At 41.0% G+C, this 15,288-nt stretch overlaps 1 protein-coding gene across 3 annotated transcripts in view; it reads left to right on the forward strand.

Moving 5' to 3' along the window:
* Positions 1-15,288, forward strand: part of ADAMTS18 (ADAM metallopeptidase with thrombospondin type 1 motif 18) — a 77,483-nt gene that overhangs the window by 1,263 nt on the left and 60,932 nt on the right. For all 3 annotated transcript variants that reach the window (XM_017736583.1, XM_017736584.1, XM_008635484.2), the window contains exon 3: positions 1,064-1,380. In XM_017736583.1, the coding sequence (XP_017592072.1) occupies positions 1,064-1,380 (317 nt within the window). The remainder of the gene's footprint in view (positions 1-1,063; positions 1,381-15,288) is intronic.

A 15,288-nucleotide genomic window follows, 5' to 3' on the forward strand; every position in this document is an offset into this window, starting at 1 on the left:
AAAGAGATTGATTGGGAGTATTTGCAACATCTGTTACAACACAAGAAGGAGGGGCTTTCCTTCTATTTTTAATGGTGTTATTTCAATTTAGGAAGAGGAATTAATTGTTTTGCCAAGTGTATGGACATCTCTTAAGTATCCACAGAGAAACACAGCTCACAAATTAAATGGGGTTGGGAAGCAGTTTATTCAGCATAACTGCTCAGGCAACCAGAAATAGGTGCAAAGATCCTAGTTCAGGAAACAGCTAAAATTCAGATCCTGGTTCCAGGACACAGGTAATCCCTGCATGGCTAGGTCAACAGCAGTGGCAGTATACTGCAAGTGAGGTACCTGCTTATATAGCCAGCTGAATTATGGCCTCTTTCCCCCCTTTTTTAGGTGGTTCTGAGTAGATCTCAGTTTTCTTCTCAAAAATAGCTTTGTAATTTTTTTTCATATTTTATCCAAAACAATAAACTTCCTTGACATGCAATTAGCAATGGCTAACTAAAGGTTATTAGGTAGGCTGTAATCTCTTTTTGCTGAAGGTCAGTTACAATTTGAAACCCAGTCTAATCAAGCCACTACAAAGAGATGAGGTCTCACTCAGTTAAGGCATTAATAAATTAATCCTTTAATCCATTTGAACAAGTGGTACAGTTCTGCAAAGTCTCAGTCGTGGCTACCCCTACAGTGATACAATATTTGCTGCATTCTTAGGGAAGGGAAAAGCCTCTCAAACCAGAGCGGCCTTCACATTTGACAGCAATTAATAGAGGGGAGGGGAAAATCTACAGATCTGCTGGTGATGACAAATGTCTTCAGAGGAGCAGTTGTGGGAATGTTCACAGCTATGCTAGTTAGTCTGTGCCTCTCAGTGGGGCACAAAGGAAACAAACACAGGCTGGGAGCCTGTGTGACTTACGGGGCTGAATTTATGCAGGCGAGACAACACACACAGAGCCTGCAAGCCAGCCCCAAAACGAGGGAATGCTCCATGCCATAGGGAATGCGTGGTACCGTGTCAGAGTGCTTTGTTTGTGGGATGCAAGAGCTGATGGCCAACTCTTTATCGTTACAGATTATGTGTTTGTGACACCTGTCAGAGTGGATGCCAGCGGATCGTACATTTCACATGATGTTTTGCACAGTTCTAGGAGAAAGAGATCAACTCAGAGTTCAAAGAGTTCCTTGCACTACAAATTTTCAGCATTTGGACAGGAACTTCACTTAGAGCTTAAACCTTCGACCATTTTAAGCAAAAGTTTTATTGTCCAGGTACTCGGGAAAGATGGAGTGTCAAATTCTCAGGAACATGAAATTGAACAGTGTTTCTACCAGGGATTTATAAGGAATGATAGCACCTCTTCGGTAGCAATATCTACGTGTGTAGGCTTGGTAAGTGTCTATTTAAAACAAATCAGCATTAAAAGTATTTTCGTATGTGGAATAGTAGCTGAAGGTATGTAATTCGTACAGTATTCAGGATACCGTACACCATTTGCTGATTTTTCCAGTCTCACTAGTTGCTACTGTATTTAACAGAAGAGATTTCACTATAGCCAATGAACTACATCAAAACCTTTGTATTTTTTGATGACTGTCTTTCAGGAAAAAAACAGAAGACTGGCTGGTAGTCCTAGTAATTATGCCATAACAATTTGTTATAGTTTGTGATAGTTTATACATTTCTGCTCACTCTTAAGTAAAAGTTCTTCCTGCCTTTGTGAACTGCTATGAATAAAGGAAAAAATCCATCCAGAAGCTTGTGAAAAAATATTATACCTAGCTTCGTCAACTACTTTAAGGAGGGGTGAATTTCCTATCTTGGCAGGAGTTATGAACTGATTTCCCTTTGTTTCCTTTGATAATTCAAGCCTTATTTGGGTTTACAAGTCTTGATGAGTTGATCTCTTATGAATGTGTTAAATATTATCATTGTGCATTTTCCATTTATGGCTGTCAACCAAGCTCATGAAAAATCATTATTCACAGGTGATTTTTTCAAAATACGTTTGACAGTGCTCATTGCCTGCAGAGAAGGCTTAACTGATGCAATTTAGGAGAATCATCTGCAGAATTAATAGTTCAGGATGTTTTTTAGGCTTAATCCCTTGCACTTGCAAGGCTGCAGAGGAAGGCAGTGACATTTAGTGGGAAGTAAATGAAGTCATCTGTGTGCTTTGTGGTTGACTAAAGGTCCATAGGATATGTTGGGTCACCTTCTGGAAATCTGTTTTGCAAAGGTACTTGTCTCTAAGGGTTATTAAACTGTGTGACAGGACCAAAGAAGGAGCACTTGAGACGGCCAGTGTTTCCTTTGAAACTGGAATCAGTGACTTGAGAAGCCTGTTCATTAGGAAGGGCTGTTGATAACTGGTTGAAGTGGTCTGGGTTATATTTTGAATGCTGTATTTTTTTTTTTTTTCCCCTCAGCAAGTTAGAGGAATCTTACAGTTCATTCGAACAGTTGTAAATGTGAATTTGGAGCAGGTGCCAGGAACTGGATTGAAGCTTGCTTTTGCTTTTCAAGTTGTGTTCGTAATGCTGAACTGTTAATACCAATTGTGCTTAGTTGTTTTCATGGAAGCCTCATGTTCACAACTGCTACCTTTTACCAGATTTACTCAGAAAAATACCCCATTTCACTCATTGCAGTGTTTTGTGGTTTTGCTACGGGAAGTGCTCTACCCACACACAGCAGGTACAGTTTGGGAGATCTCCCCTGTTTGGCCATGTTTTGGTTTTTAACATGCTTTCTGAGCTAAGAGAAGTTGGGCTTGTCAAGTCTTGTCTGGAGAAGGAAGGTTCAAGCCTGCCTCAGGTCACAGAGGAACAGAATGTGGTGATCTTAACTGAGAATGAAGTGGATCTTTTACCACTGTCTCGACACAGAGGTTGTTATGACTGGTAAGCTTCACTTAGAAAAGATCCAGAAACTGATCAAAAGAGAATAAATATTGTGGTATGAGCGAACTTATGGAAGTACCTAGATTATCAACAAATAGAATCTTTTTTTAAAAAATTCATTCCAAGAGTCAATAGATTTTACCTTAAATTGTGGTTTTAAACTGGTAAATGAAGTAAACCTTTACTTACAATAATCTCCTGTAGGGTAGGTATGCCAAAGTATAATTGTTCCTTTCTCTCCCTATCCGTCCATTAATTTCAGTGCACCTAATGAATCCCAGGCAAATTACCAACAGGATTCTGAGTCTTTCAGTTTACAAGGCTGCCCTCTTAAAGATATTGTCAGCTGTCTGTAAGGACACCCATGTCACTTTTCAGTGGGATCCAAATTCAGTAATCATATGTTAAGTCTGGATGCTGTGCTCTGATCAAGAGAACCTTGTGAATAGCTTCTATATCCTTTTTCACCAACTACTTTTGTCACTTGGTTGCCCTTCTTTCCTATTTGCTTTGTTCACTGCAATTAAACCGAAAGTGGTGTTTCTTCTATATGGTTGGTAGCACTAATCTTTCCATTGTTCCTTTCATTAGCAATAGCTTCTCTTCAATAAAGCTGCAGTGACCCATTCTTTCAAGCCTGGAACACCACAATGTGATTTGGAAGCAATTGCATTTCAATAGACTATGGAGACTCTTTGATCTAATTTTTTGGATGACCTAGAGTATTCAGTCATTCAGCTGTCTGTTATCTGCCAGTGCCTGCAGAGGAGACTTTGGGGAGAGTCTATATGAAATGGTTTGTTAGGCAGGATGACCTTAACATAACACTGGAAAGGAGCAAGAATTTGTTGCTTTGGTCTAGATCTGTTAAGAGATGTGTGTATATTACATTTTAATGGCTTAGTTGACAGGAAGGCCCCAAGTTTTTATGCTGATTTGTTGATTTGAGACCAAATGTTTCCATCAGTCAACACAATTTTCTTGGTGTGTCAGAAGGCAGAACTGGATCTTTATCTGAACAAGTCTCTAATACAGTAAGTGAAAGTTTCAGGAGAATGTGCACAAGTTTACTGTGAGTGTTGCCTCTTTTCATCATCAAAGTGCTTCGACTTTCAACTGGAAACTTGCCTTTTTCTGTCTTCTGCCCTTTTTCTGCTTCAGTCAGCATCCTTTGCTTGCTGGAGCATCTGTTATACAGCAAAAAATGGTGCTTTTACTTGATTTTTAAATGAAAACTTTGTTCTGGACCTTCTGTGGAGAACATGATATATTCCTTCCACAGAAGTTATAATTTTTTCACAGATTTTGTTAATGCATTCTCACTCTCAGAGATCATTTTTTAACTCTTACAACTTTGGGACAATGAGTTTGTTTATGGTAGCAAATGCAAATCTAGTTTCTCTTTTTATCATCTTAATGTGTCCCAAATAGAAAGTAATGCAAAATTGACTTTTTCCCCACTGATTTTCATTAGTGATGTAATAAACATCTTGTGTTATTCCTGCATGACTTTTTGGAGTTTCCTTCAGTGCCTTGTGCTCTCCCAGTTGGTATATCCAGGCTACTGGTTTGTCTTGCTGCTTCATCCCCTGTTTACATTCTCCAATTCAAACTGTTTGTTCTTCCCGTATTCAACCTTTTTTTTCCCAGATTCCTGATTTGAGCTAATTTTTACTTATTCTAATTGTATTTTTATTACTATTAGCATTTAGCAATTTATTATTACTTATAATTGCCTGTAGCTAACTCATTGGGAGGCAGACTGTACCAAATCCACAGACTACAATGGTTTTTCAGGTTTTTCTGAATGAGATGGTGCTGGCCACTGTTGGAATAAGAAATTGTTTTTATAGGACCTACTCAGTGTGGTTGTGTATATTCCTACCTCTTTCCCCATTCTCATCCACTTTGTGCTATTTAATCTGCATTAAAAATGAGATCTGTTGTAGGTTCACCATCTTTAACTCCACTTCCATGATGATATCTAAAAGTTTTACTCCTGCCTTCCTAGTCTGTATCACTGTGTGTTGTTTGTCTCTCTTTACAGGCCAGTTTTTGTCTCCTTACCTTAGGTTTGTGTGTACAGAATCTCCTGTATGAAGTGAGTTGTTTGCAGTCACACAGTAAATCAGGGCAGAATACAAGAGAACCTCCGAGATCTCCAGTTGTATTGTAGAGACATTCTCAAAAGTAATTTATAGCTGTGCTTTTGGGAGCAGAAGTCACATTCCCCTTGTGAACATGAACTCTGGCAAAGTCAAACAAGTTTATAATTCCATACACAACATAGGAATTGGTGACCCTAATGAATGAGGGGTTTGTTATACAGCATTTGTGGGGTACAGGACACAGGTGAGGGTCTAGGGCAAGTACAAAACGTGTGCCCAGGGGAGAGAACTGCTTATACGACATAAGGAACTCTCCTGCCCTTCCGTCACACAGAAGATTGTGTGTGTATTTTGGGTCAGAAAAAGCAAGTACAGTTCAGTGGAATTGTTCAGGTCCTTTAAAACTATGATACACAGTTTTATTATCCAGGCCAAGTTTAGCCCTGGCATCTCCTGAGAGGCTGCACCTGCTCACACCAGAGGTGGGTGTGGGCCATTCTCTCCCTTCGATTTATGTGCCTCAGTTAGAAGTAGTGGTGCCCTCCTCTGGTTTTGGCAAGATGTGGTTGAATCTGTCATTAGAAAGAGCCTCTTCCTCTTTTCTCGAGTTATGTTTATTAGTGTCTAGTCAAGGGAAGAGAGGGAGGAGGGAGGGGTGAATCATGTTCACTCGTTGAGCTGTCAGAGGATTCTAGACAAGAAGGGTTATAGATGTAGCACTGAGAGATAAACAGGAGATGTATTAATTCAGTGGAGGGGGTGTGTGTGTGTGTCTGAGGGCAAAGCTTTGCTCAAAGTATCAAAGAAGCCACAAAATTAAAGCTTCTTAATGCAGTCTGACCACCTAAGAGGCAGGCAGACCAGACAACTCATGTACCTTTGTAGTAATTTAGTTGCACCTGGTATTAGCATTGTTTAAGTTGATGCTAACAGCAGCCTCCTATTCCTAGAGCTCACACTTTAAGTCCAATTAAATATGTTGAGACAAATCCCAAGGTTCTTATGCAGACAAACTGCCATCAAACTCAGTGAGCCAGACTGCTGGTGAGAGTACAGAATAATTGCTGTTTGCCATGAGGGTCCTTCAGAAATCGACAGCTGTAAAAATAGAACAAAATTTGGCCTAGTGGGACCTTGAGGAGAAGCTAAGTACAGAGCTTGTGATTTTTCTCATTCTTAAAGGTGTTTTTAGTCCACCCAGAAGCCAATACACAAATCCTATATTTTCTGCCATTGTACCAGCACAACATGAACAGCATTTTGCATGGGAGTTCTATGATTTTCTTTGTATTCCATCCTTTATAAAACACAAACTGTGTATTACAGGATCATCCTTTTGTCCACTGTTTTGGTGAACATTTTTCCATTATTATTCCATTACTCCATAGTATGATAAATATGAAAATAAGAAAAATCTCTACAGGAAAATGAGATGACAATGGGAAATAGTCATATCCTTGAGGATATTTTAGGTTATACTAGAAAAGTACAAGGCAGTGTTTCTGGTCTCAGCAAGGACCTGACTGGTGATGAATTGTGTGATTAGGTTATTGATCAACCTTCTCCATATCTCTCTGATAAGCTTTCTGTTTAACTCTGTCTTTAGCTCTGCTAAAGACAAAAGGCAGTGTTATCCCGGGTGTTTTGGCACTACTGATTCCTGATAGGTAAGAAATGGAATTAAAGAGGATTAATGATGAGAAAGAATTTGCTTCTGCTTGGCAGAAAAAGCAATAGAAATTGCGTTTCTTCCTGGTTTTATGTTAAAAAACCTGGAATGGACATAGAGGAAACTGAGCACAGTGGGCTGTGGCTGCACAACAGCTCTTGAGTGCCCACAGGAGCTGGTCCTCTGTCCCTTGTGCCTGCTCTGTCATTGCTGAGTTCCCAGCAGAGCATGGAAATGGTTCATTGATGTATTTCCAACCAAACTTCAGGCTGCTGTGGGCACCATTGCTTGCACCCTTGGAGTGGTTTTCCAGAAGCAGGGAGCCATCCATTTGTACAGAGACAGTTCATCCTGGCCCTTCTTGTTAAGCATCAGTCTTATCTTCACTTCCAAAGGAATAAATAGACTCTATCTATGCGTGAAACATCAACGTTTTTCTTGCTGTAGCAAAGCCTTTCCACTAAACCTAGTTCCCACACTTTCCCTAGTCCATTAGAGAGAAGCTTATAGACAAATGCCCTCGTGAGGGTCAGGAGAGGATGACCTGCCTGCACAGACCTGACCCCTTCATAACAGGATGTCTTTGATGTCGTGAGGATTTTTATTTTCAGCGCCACTATTTTCATGTGGGCCATACCATCTCTGCTGCTGAGAGGCAGTGTATTCTCTTCTGCACAGCTGGGAACTGCTGGACATCAGAAATAGCTCTCTTTTTAGAGGCAGAATTCAATAACTAATAGCAGCTTTTAGTCACTAATTAACCTAAACAAGGTTTTATTTCTGTCTTTCCCCTTTCCTTGCTCCACTTCAGAAGTGTTTGAGGAAGATACCAGGTTGGCAGACCTGCTGTGTAAAGGCTTTTGTTTACCCAAAACACAATGACAGTCTGTGGAACTGGAGTTCAAGTCCAGCTCAAGCAGCCCACTCCTGGAGATCTGTACCTGACACACGGCAGAGGAGGGGGAAGCACAGCAGTGTCTTAGTTGTGCCCTGGCTCCCACACAATCCACTTAATTTGAGCAAATAGTGCTATCAAAACTGTTCTTAAACATTGCTTTTCCCCCAAGCTTATTCTCTCCTTACTCTCTCTGCAGAACCAGAGCCCTGATCATGATGACAGCTTTGTGACATACTTGTGCTCAGCTGGGAGCTTGACTTTGATTCACTGTAGGCTGCTCAGTCATAACTAGTCTGGATGGTCCCTGGGAGTTCTGTCACCAGCTCCCTCAAATGTTTTGGCTCCTCAAGTTTTTGTTTGTTATGGTATTGTGTTTAAGTCCACAAGATATTTATGATAATGTTTTCTAATTTGCAACTTCTTAGGGATGGGTTTGTCTTCCTGATGTACAGCATGTTCTTTACTCTTTGAAAGAGAGGATCACTGGGACTGCTGTCCAGGACTGCAACAGGAGAGAAGATAGAGGTCTAAAGGCCTGTGGTTTGGAAATTTGCAGCCCATGGATCAAGATAAAAGCTGGAGCTATGTAAGACAAAGGCATCCAGGGTGGTGATGCCCATAATATATCAGTCAGTTCCTCAAGATCATTTCAGAGCTATTTGCATCTGATTTCATTTGCTCCTGAGCATTAGGACTGTTGTTGAATTACAGAGGTAGAGCTTGCTAGGGATTTTCTAGAAAATACCTACTTTCCAGGAGCTCTGTGTGCCTCACTTTGTCATGGTCTTCTCCCAGTGGGCTGGCAGGAGAGGGGTTAAACTTAGTTATCTCTGCAGTGAGAGCTGGCAGTGGACCTACAGTGAGTTTGAGCAGCTGAAACCCAGATTCAAATTTTTTTTTTTCCTAAAAACCACTCATTTTGTGTTAGGAAGGCTCTGACTAGCCCTTAAGTGGTATCTGAATTGAATTTTAATGGATAATTCCATCGCAAACAAGGTTTTCTTCTGTCTTTTTGATCATGTCACTGGGAGCAGAAATGTTGGTTCTTTCTTGCCTTTTCTTATCCCATTTTAATCCCAATTCTGTTGCTGCAGGTCTACCATAAATTACAGTATGCCAAAGGAATTTCCTATTGATTTGCTCTGACAGTGATTTGACCAGCTATGTGAATAGCTGATGGAAGCAGAACTTATCTTGGGTTCAGACAGTGGAGCATTGACTAAAGCTCTGAGGTAAACATTTACAGAAGAAACCTGAAATCATAATGCCTTGCAGCTCAGCACAATTTACAAACATGTATTAATTAAGCTTCAGTGCTGGCTCTACTCTGTGTTAGATGAGAACAACATCCTGGCACACAATAGCTTGACATCAGTAACCTTTTATTGTTTATCGTGCTCGGAAGTCACCAAGAATGAGGGTGAAGAAATGTCAAATAATCAGGTCAGATGCAATGGAATGAGTCTTGATGGTTGAAGCTTGGTACCGTGGGAACTGTTATTGTCCAGAGTAATTTCTGGAACATGCAAGTTAATTTCTTTTTTTAGAGTGTAAGTTCATAAGCTGGGGAAATCTGCAAACAGCTTGCACAGTCAGATGAAAATCCTTTTGCTGAATCTCATATGTGGCTGCCCAGCTAGTTCCTGCCAAAAATTGGTAAAAGACAAAAGTTTGATGACAAAGATAATAGATCTTGAAGTTATTCCTACTGCAATAACAAGGCCCAGCACAAACCTGCTTAATAGAAGAGGAAGCTGAGGCAATAAAGTGATATTTGCTTGCAGAGACAATGGGGTGTTGCCTTTTCACTCCCCTGGGCATTTGCATTTCAGGCTGCCCCACTCTGTACACACTACTCTCGGGGCTTTATTCTTTGAGAGCTTGGTTCTTGCTGTTCACAGTGGGATCACTTGAATGCTTGTGCCTGCCTGCCTAATATATGTTAATTGAAGGACTTTTGTGTCTCAACATCTTTATTAATATTAATGGAATGAGATTTTTAATGGACCTATACAAAATATGCTTGACCTAGCTTGAGCCCTCACTTTTGTTTTTATACTCTGCAGCACAGTGTGGCTTCTGACTAATTTAAGAACGTAATATTATATTCTGTGGCAGCGTACACAAACTAATGAAACGTGGAATACTCTTCAGACCTGCAGTTTCCTTGCCATGAGATATAGAATTTATGTAACACCAGAATATAATTAGTTCTTTTAAAATCATGAAATTAAAAACAGGTTTTCTTTTTCTTTGTGAAAATTATTGCACTTCAGTGAAAAGATTTTAAAAATTATTCTTTCTTCACCAGGCATGTCTTATGCCACACACTCATTCTTTTTTTTTTAGGAAGAAGTCATCAAAACAGTAGGCCTTAGAGTTAGGCTAGACTAAACCTCAAGAAATATTTCAAGTTAATATTGCTGTTAAAGTAGAAGCTGATCATGGTGAGGGATAGGTATAAATGCTGTAACACAGCACCAGACAAAAAAGTTTAAACTTCTCTAAAAATGTGGCTACCCAGTGTCATTTCTTGTTAACACTAGACAGAAATTTGTTACTTGCTTTGTTAGATGTAAATAGAAATTAAATGTTAAAATAACAGTCCTATAATAACAGGGCAGAGATGATTTTTTTTTTGCAATCTAGTGTGGATGATTATGGCATAGACCATAAAACTGGTTCTGTCACTTTTGCACTTTTTTGCTACTTTTTCTGATAAGGAATAATTCCTTCTAGTCTGCTCCACGTTTCGTTGTTTGTAATAAATGTCTCTGCAGCCACTGTGGAGACCAGTCTGCCACAACAGGAGCTCCAGGCTCTCTCTGTCAGCTGGTTCTCTTCATTCATGCTGGAGGCCATATGGATAATTTTTTTACACTACTGACATCACATACTGGTGATTGGATTGTTATCCTGTCCCAAGGAGCAAAAACTTGAGCAAAGGGGCAGAAAAAATATAATTTCCAGGCTGAGACAGCAGTGAGCTGCTGATGTCTACTGATGGCTGCAGCCCAGTATGGTCCACTCCCATTCACAGGTGTTTAGTGGTTAATGGGCTTTATCTAAAGCTTCTTGTGGTGAGTAAAAAGTTTTATGCCGGCTGCTTTGGATCTGAACCTGGCCTTGGGAGAGGTGTCTTTTATTCCTTCCTACATCATCTTGGCCCTTGAGCCAGTAGGCACACCACTTTTTTGGGATACACTGCTGCAATTGCTGTTTGGTTTAGAAAAGATATTTTGAAAAGGGGAGGCACCACTGGCTCATCGAGAAAGTGAAACATGTCTGTTGCTCCTGGCGGACCCCAAAACACGTTGGACATAATCCAGGGTGGTGCTGTATAATCAGATTTCACTGAGTCAGAAGTTAGATGGCAGCAAACAGCATGCTGAAGGGCAGAACCCATCTGCAGGCTGAGCCTTGCTGTTCTCATGGACTGCTCAGACCAGAACAGCCGGGAGTGAGACAAGGTGGGAGCTCAGACAGTTTCCCAGAGAATCAGCTGGTGCTACTGCTGCTAGGAAACGCACCCAAGTGCTTGGCAAGCAGTGCCTGCAATTGCCAGATAGGTTTCAGTGCCCCAGTGCCAAGTGTTGTCGTTCCACTCTGCTGCCAGAGTATCCTGACAATGAAGGAGTAAAGGAAGCGCAGTGACCACCAAAAATTCAAAGCCGCTAGTGAATGTAAAGAGGTTATTTGGCCTAAACAAAGACAAGTCTGGTGATGGGAGTAAAAGAGTAGTAGCTTTTGAGGCCTGTTGTCCTTGGTAGACAGGAGATGGACTTGGCAGGTTTTGAGCTGTGAAAATGTGCAAGGATATTATCAGATGTCATCACAGAACACCTGTAGGGGACAAGACCTCATTCATCTCCTGCTCATGGTAGGGGAGCTGAGTAATTGGAGAGAGGGGAGCATGTTACAGAAATGGTTAATTGATTCCTGTGTTTACCAGAGAGAGCTGGGTGGTCATTTGAGCTCCCCCAGGCACAGAGCCCTGCAGGTCTCACTTAATGAAGGCCATGCGTGCTCCCAAGGACAGAACACGGTGCAGGTGGTGCCATGTGCCCTGAACATCGGGATAGTGCTGTCGTGACAAAGGCTTGTGTTCTCCATCAGCCTGTGGGACAGATGAAATACCAAGGAAAGGACAATTTGGACCAGCAGCTGAATCAGAGAGAAGCTGATATATTGCCATATATTACCAGTTGAAGCTAGGAACAACAGTGTGCCAGACTGTGGTCTTGGCCTCTGAGTATTGCACTGGTTCTATTTACAGGTTCTCAGCTTTTGGGTTATAGTGCCATCAGAAGTTTATTTTTGTTGTAATTTTCCAAGCATTTCTTGAAAATTAGCTTTCTGGTGCACCAAACAGTGCCACAACACTAAATTAGTTGCAAATAGCTCGAGGGCTGAGGGAATAGTATATTTTTTTGTTGTGGCTGTTCACATGATTTATTTAGTCATTTGAAAGACTACAGTTTGGGAAAGTCAGGAACCCACTCTAATGCGAGAAACAAAACAGAAGGAAATGTTACTCACCCAGAATGAAGGTCTGTCTTCATTCCAGCATGTCTTCAAACCAGCATTTGTGCATAGCCAAGGTTGTTCTGCCTCCATAGCCCTACTCCTGTGCTAGGATTAACAGAAGACGGAGAGTATTTCCCATTGGGAATGTTTCCTGCCCACCATCAGCCTGCTCAGAATGGTGCCCATATGCTCCAAGATATCTCCATGGATATTCCACATCCTTTAATGACAGCTTAGCATTTGGACCTAATTGCCAATAAAAGGAAGAGGAATTTATATATCTATACATAATTTCCCATACCAATGCACTGAATTGGTGCCTATTCTTTATTAAGTCCTTATCTTGCAAAGGACAGTGCAATTCAGCATCCATTGGCTCTGAAATACGAATATATTTGTTTTTCTATAAAGCTGCACAAGGCAATGCTCTTTATGGCTGTAGTGTCTTTTGCTGTTCAATAACTTGTTCAATCATTATTATTATGATTTAAAGCAACACTTTCATGCTGCTTTCAGGAGAGGACTTGCATTTTAAAGACAAGGTAGTTGTAGTTTGCCTTCAATTTTTGTAGTAAGTGGAGGGGTATTGGTTTATTGCAAGGAATTATAACGTGGAGGATGTATATGAATGAGTCTCTCATGACTTCCTTCGTTATTTTTTGAAATATGTTAAAGGAGAATTCACTGCAAATCTGTAAAGTATTTTGTAAAATGTATTTGCAAATTTATTTCAGATTGGTGAAGTTTGTAAGAATTAGTAAAAATAATCTGAAAAACGATGAAAGTTCAGTGTCCTATTTGAGTCCTTTTGAGGGGCTCAGTGGAGGTGTATAAAGAGAAGCCCTGGAGAGCGGTGATCAAATGTGGAATCTTGGGCTGAAACTATTCCGACAGGATGGGGAGTGTAGCTTCAACCCTCTCTTATCTTGCCAGTGTTCCTGTGTGTGCTACCTCTCCCCAGCAAGATGCCTGACTGATTCACAGCAACTGATGGGCAGTTTAAAATTACAAAGCTTTCGGTTTCCTTGTTCCTAACAGATAAAGAGGGTGGGCATTTCCTGATTATATGGTAAACACTCAAAATATTTAAGTTCCCCATGGTGCTATTTGTGCCTAATTTACTTCCCTAGCACATTAACACTGCTGGTTTTCTGCAGTGGGAGGAGTGTGTAGTGTAACATGCTGTGAAGAGAGGAAATGTTTCACAAGAGCTCCTTCTGGCTTTTCCTCTGTTTGCATTACCACCTGGAAAGAAGAAAAGGTGGAGGGACTGACTGATGATCCAGATGGATTGCAGGAGCAGTCACTCTTTGGTCAGATGTGTTAAGCTGGGCAAATTCACACCGGGAAGTGGCAGGGTTGCGCTTCAGCTCCCGAAGCACTGGAACCTCCCATAGGAAAGTGTGGAGGCACGAAGAGTGCTGGACTACCATCATCCAGTGGTCTTGGGGCAGGCAGTGCCCCTTTAGAGGCCACTGAGCAGCCAGATATTTTGGGGAAAAGTCAGGGAATATGCCAGTGAGGGATGGGGGTTGAGGACAGGCTCCAGCAGAGCAGACATCATCTGATTATGATAACTCAGAAGCTGTGCAGGTCACACGGAGCTTCAGAGAGGCTTGGAGTGGGAGGGCCACATTTATCACTTTTCATGTTCACTTTTCTAGTTCTTGCCTATGAAAGCAGACAAATTATCTCTTGTTTTGGGAGTTGGGTGCTTTGATGTACTAATTATTTGACTCATGCAGTACTCAGCAGAGCAAGTGTGTCCTGATTCCTAGGTAAGGGCTCCAGAGCAGCTGAGCTCTTCAGCACTTCTGTCACTGCTGGCTGTGGTGTGGAGTCAGCTCAGGTCCTGTGCCCTGTGGTGCCAGGATGGAGCAGAGAGCACTCTCAGGCCCTGGGAGTAGGAGCTCCATTGGAGACTGGAGTGTCTGTGGCTCTCACACGCTCCCCTGATGTCCCAGAGCCTCTTTAACCCAGGCAGCACATTCCTCTTCTTGGAGCTTTTTTCTTAACCTGTGCTTAACCTGACCTTTGCTTAACCTGCTGTTCAGTAGATTCATTGCAGAAAGAAGGTCAGACTGCTTAGGAAATTTTGCCTCCTAAATCTTCTGCTGATACAATTTTTTCTTTTTTTACCATCCCTTTATAACTTAGCAATGTGCTGAGCTGTCAATAAGTATCTCCCTTGTCTTCACTGCATCTTTATTTCAGTCAGAAGGCCTGTAGTGTTTAACATAGTGGCAACATCTGTGCAGTAGATATCTGAATATCTTGGACCAATTTAATATAAAGAATATCTCATAGACTAAAAAGTTGTTTTCAGACACTACGTTCCCTTTGCCACTTAAATTTTCCTGTTTCCTGAGATCTTAGAGAACATCCAGGGTGACTTCGAGCTTTGCTCCACAGACTTTATTTTGAAAGCCTGATAGATAAGGTATTGTGCTGAAAACACTCTACTGTCAAGATGTTTTTGTGAAGAAATGCCATTTCATGAAACCCCTGGCAAATGGTGTTTGCTGACATAACACATAGTTGAACTGATTTCTTTAATGAAAAGACAAGTAAATGCTCTCACACTGTCTTTTTTTCACTGGTTTTTAAGACTCATCCCTGCTAAACAGCTGCATAATTCAGATGCTTGTACTAAAGTCTGGTGGTGGCAAAATCAGTGTAATCTTTCATGACCAGTTTAATTCTGCAGGTGTGTTCAGGGGGTACAAGTCTGAATACCTGGAAGCTATTGGTTAACACTCCAAATACTGGTTTAGACTTATGTGTTGGGCTCTGACCTTGTCACAAACAGGATGTCAGGAGATGTAAATTGATGCATTGGGTTGAAGACTGGATTGATGTCACCTTGCCATGACCTGGACCAATATTAAGGTAGTATTTCTGTGCCCATTTTAAGACAGTTGTGGCATTATGTTTTATTTTAGACCAAACCAGGACCTCTTTGTGGTGGGTTTTGCATGTCATCACAGTTATTTCTACTACAGAGATTTAGAAAATAGTACTGAAAAATATTTCTCATCGAACTTTTGTTTATAATATTATTAAAAGCAGGAAACCTGGCTCAATTTGTCACAGACTAGAAAAGTTTTTAATTTACTCCAGCAGAGCAGTTACAGCATGCTCACCTTTGGGCATCATTCTCTTAAAATAGAAGCTGAGGCTAATTTGTGGGAGAG

The sequence above is a fragment of the Corvus brachyrhynchos genome, unplaced genomic scaffold (genome assembly GCF_000691975.1).
Source record: "Corvus brachyrhynchos isolate BGI_N302 unplaced genomic scaffold, ASM69197v1 scaffold66, whole genome shotgun sequence".
In the NCBI taxonomy this organism is placed as follows: Eukaryota; Metazoa; Chordata; class Aves; order Passeriformes; family Corvidae; genus Corvus; species Corvus brachyrhynchos.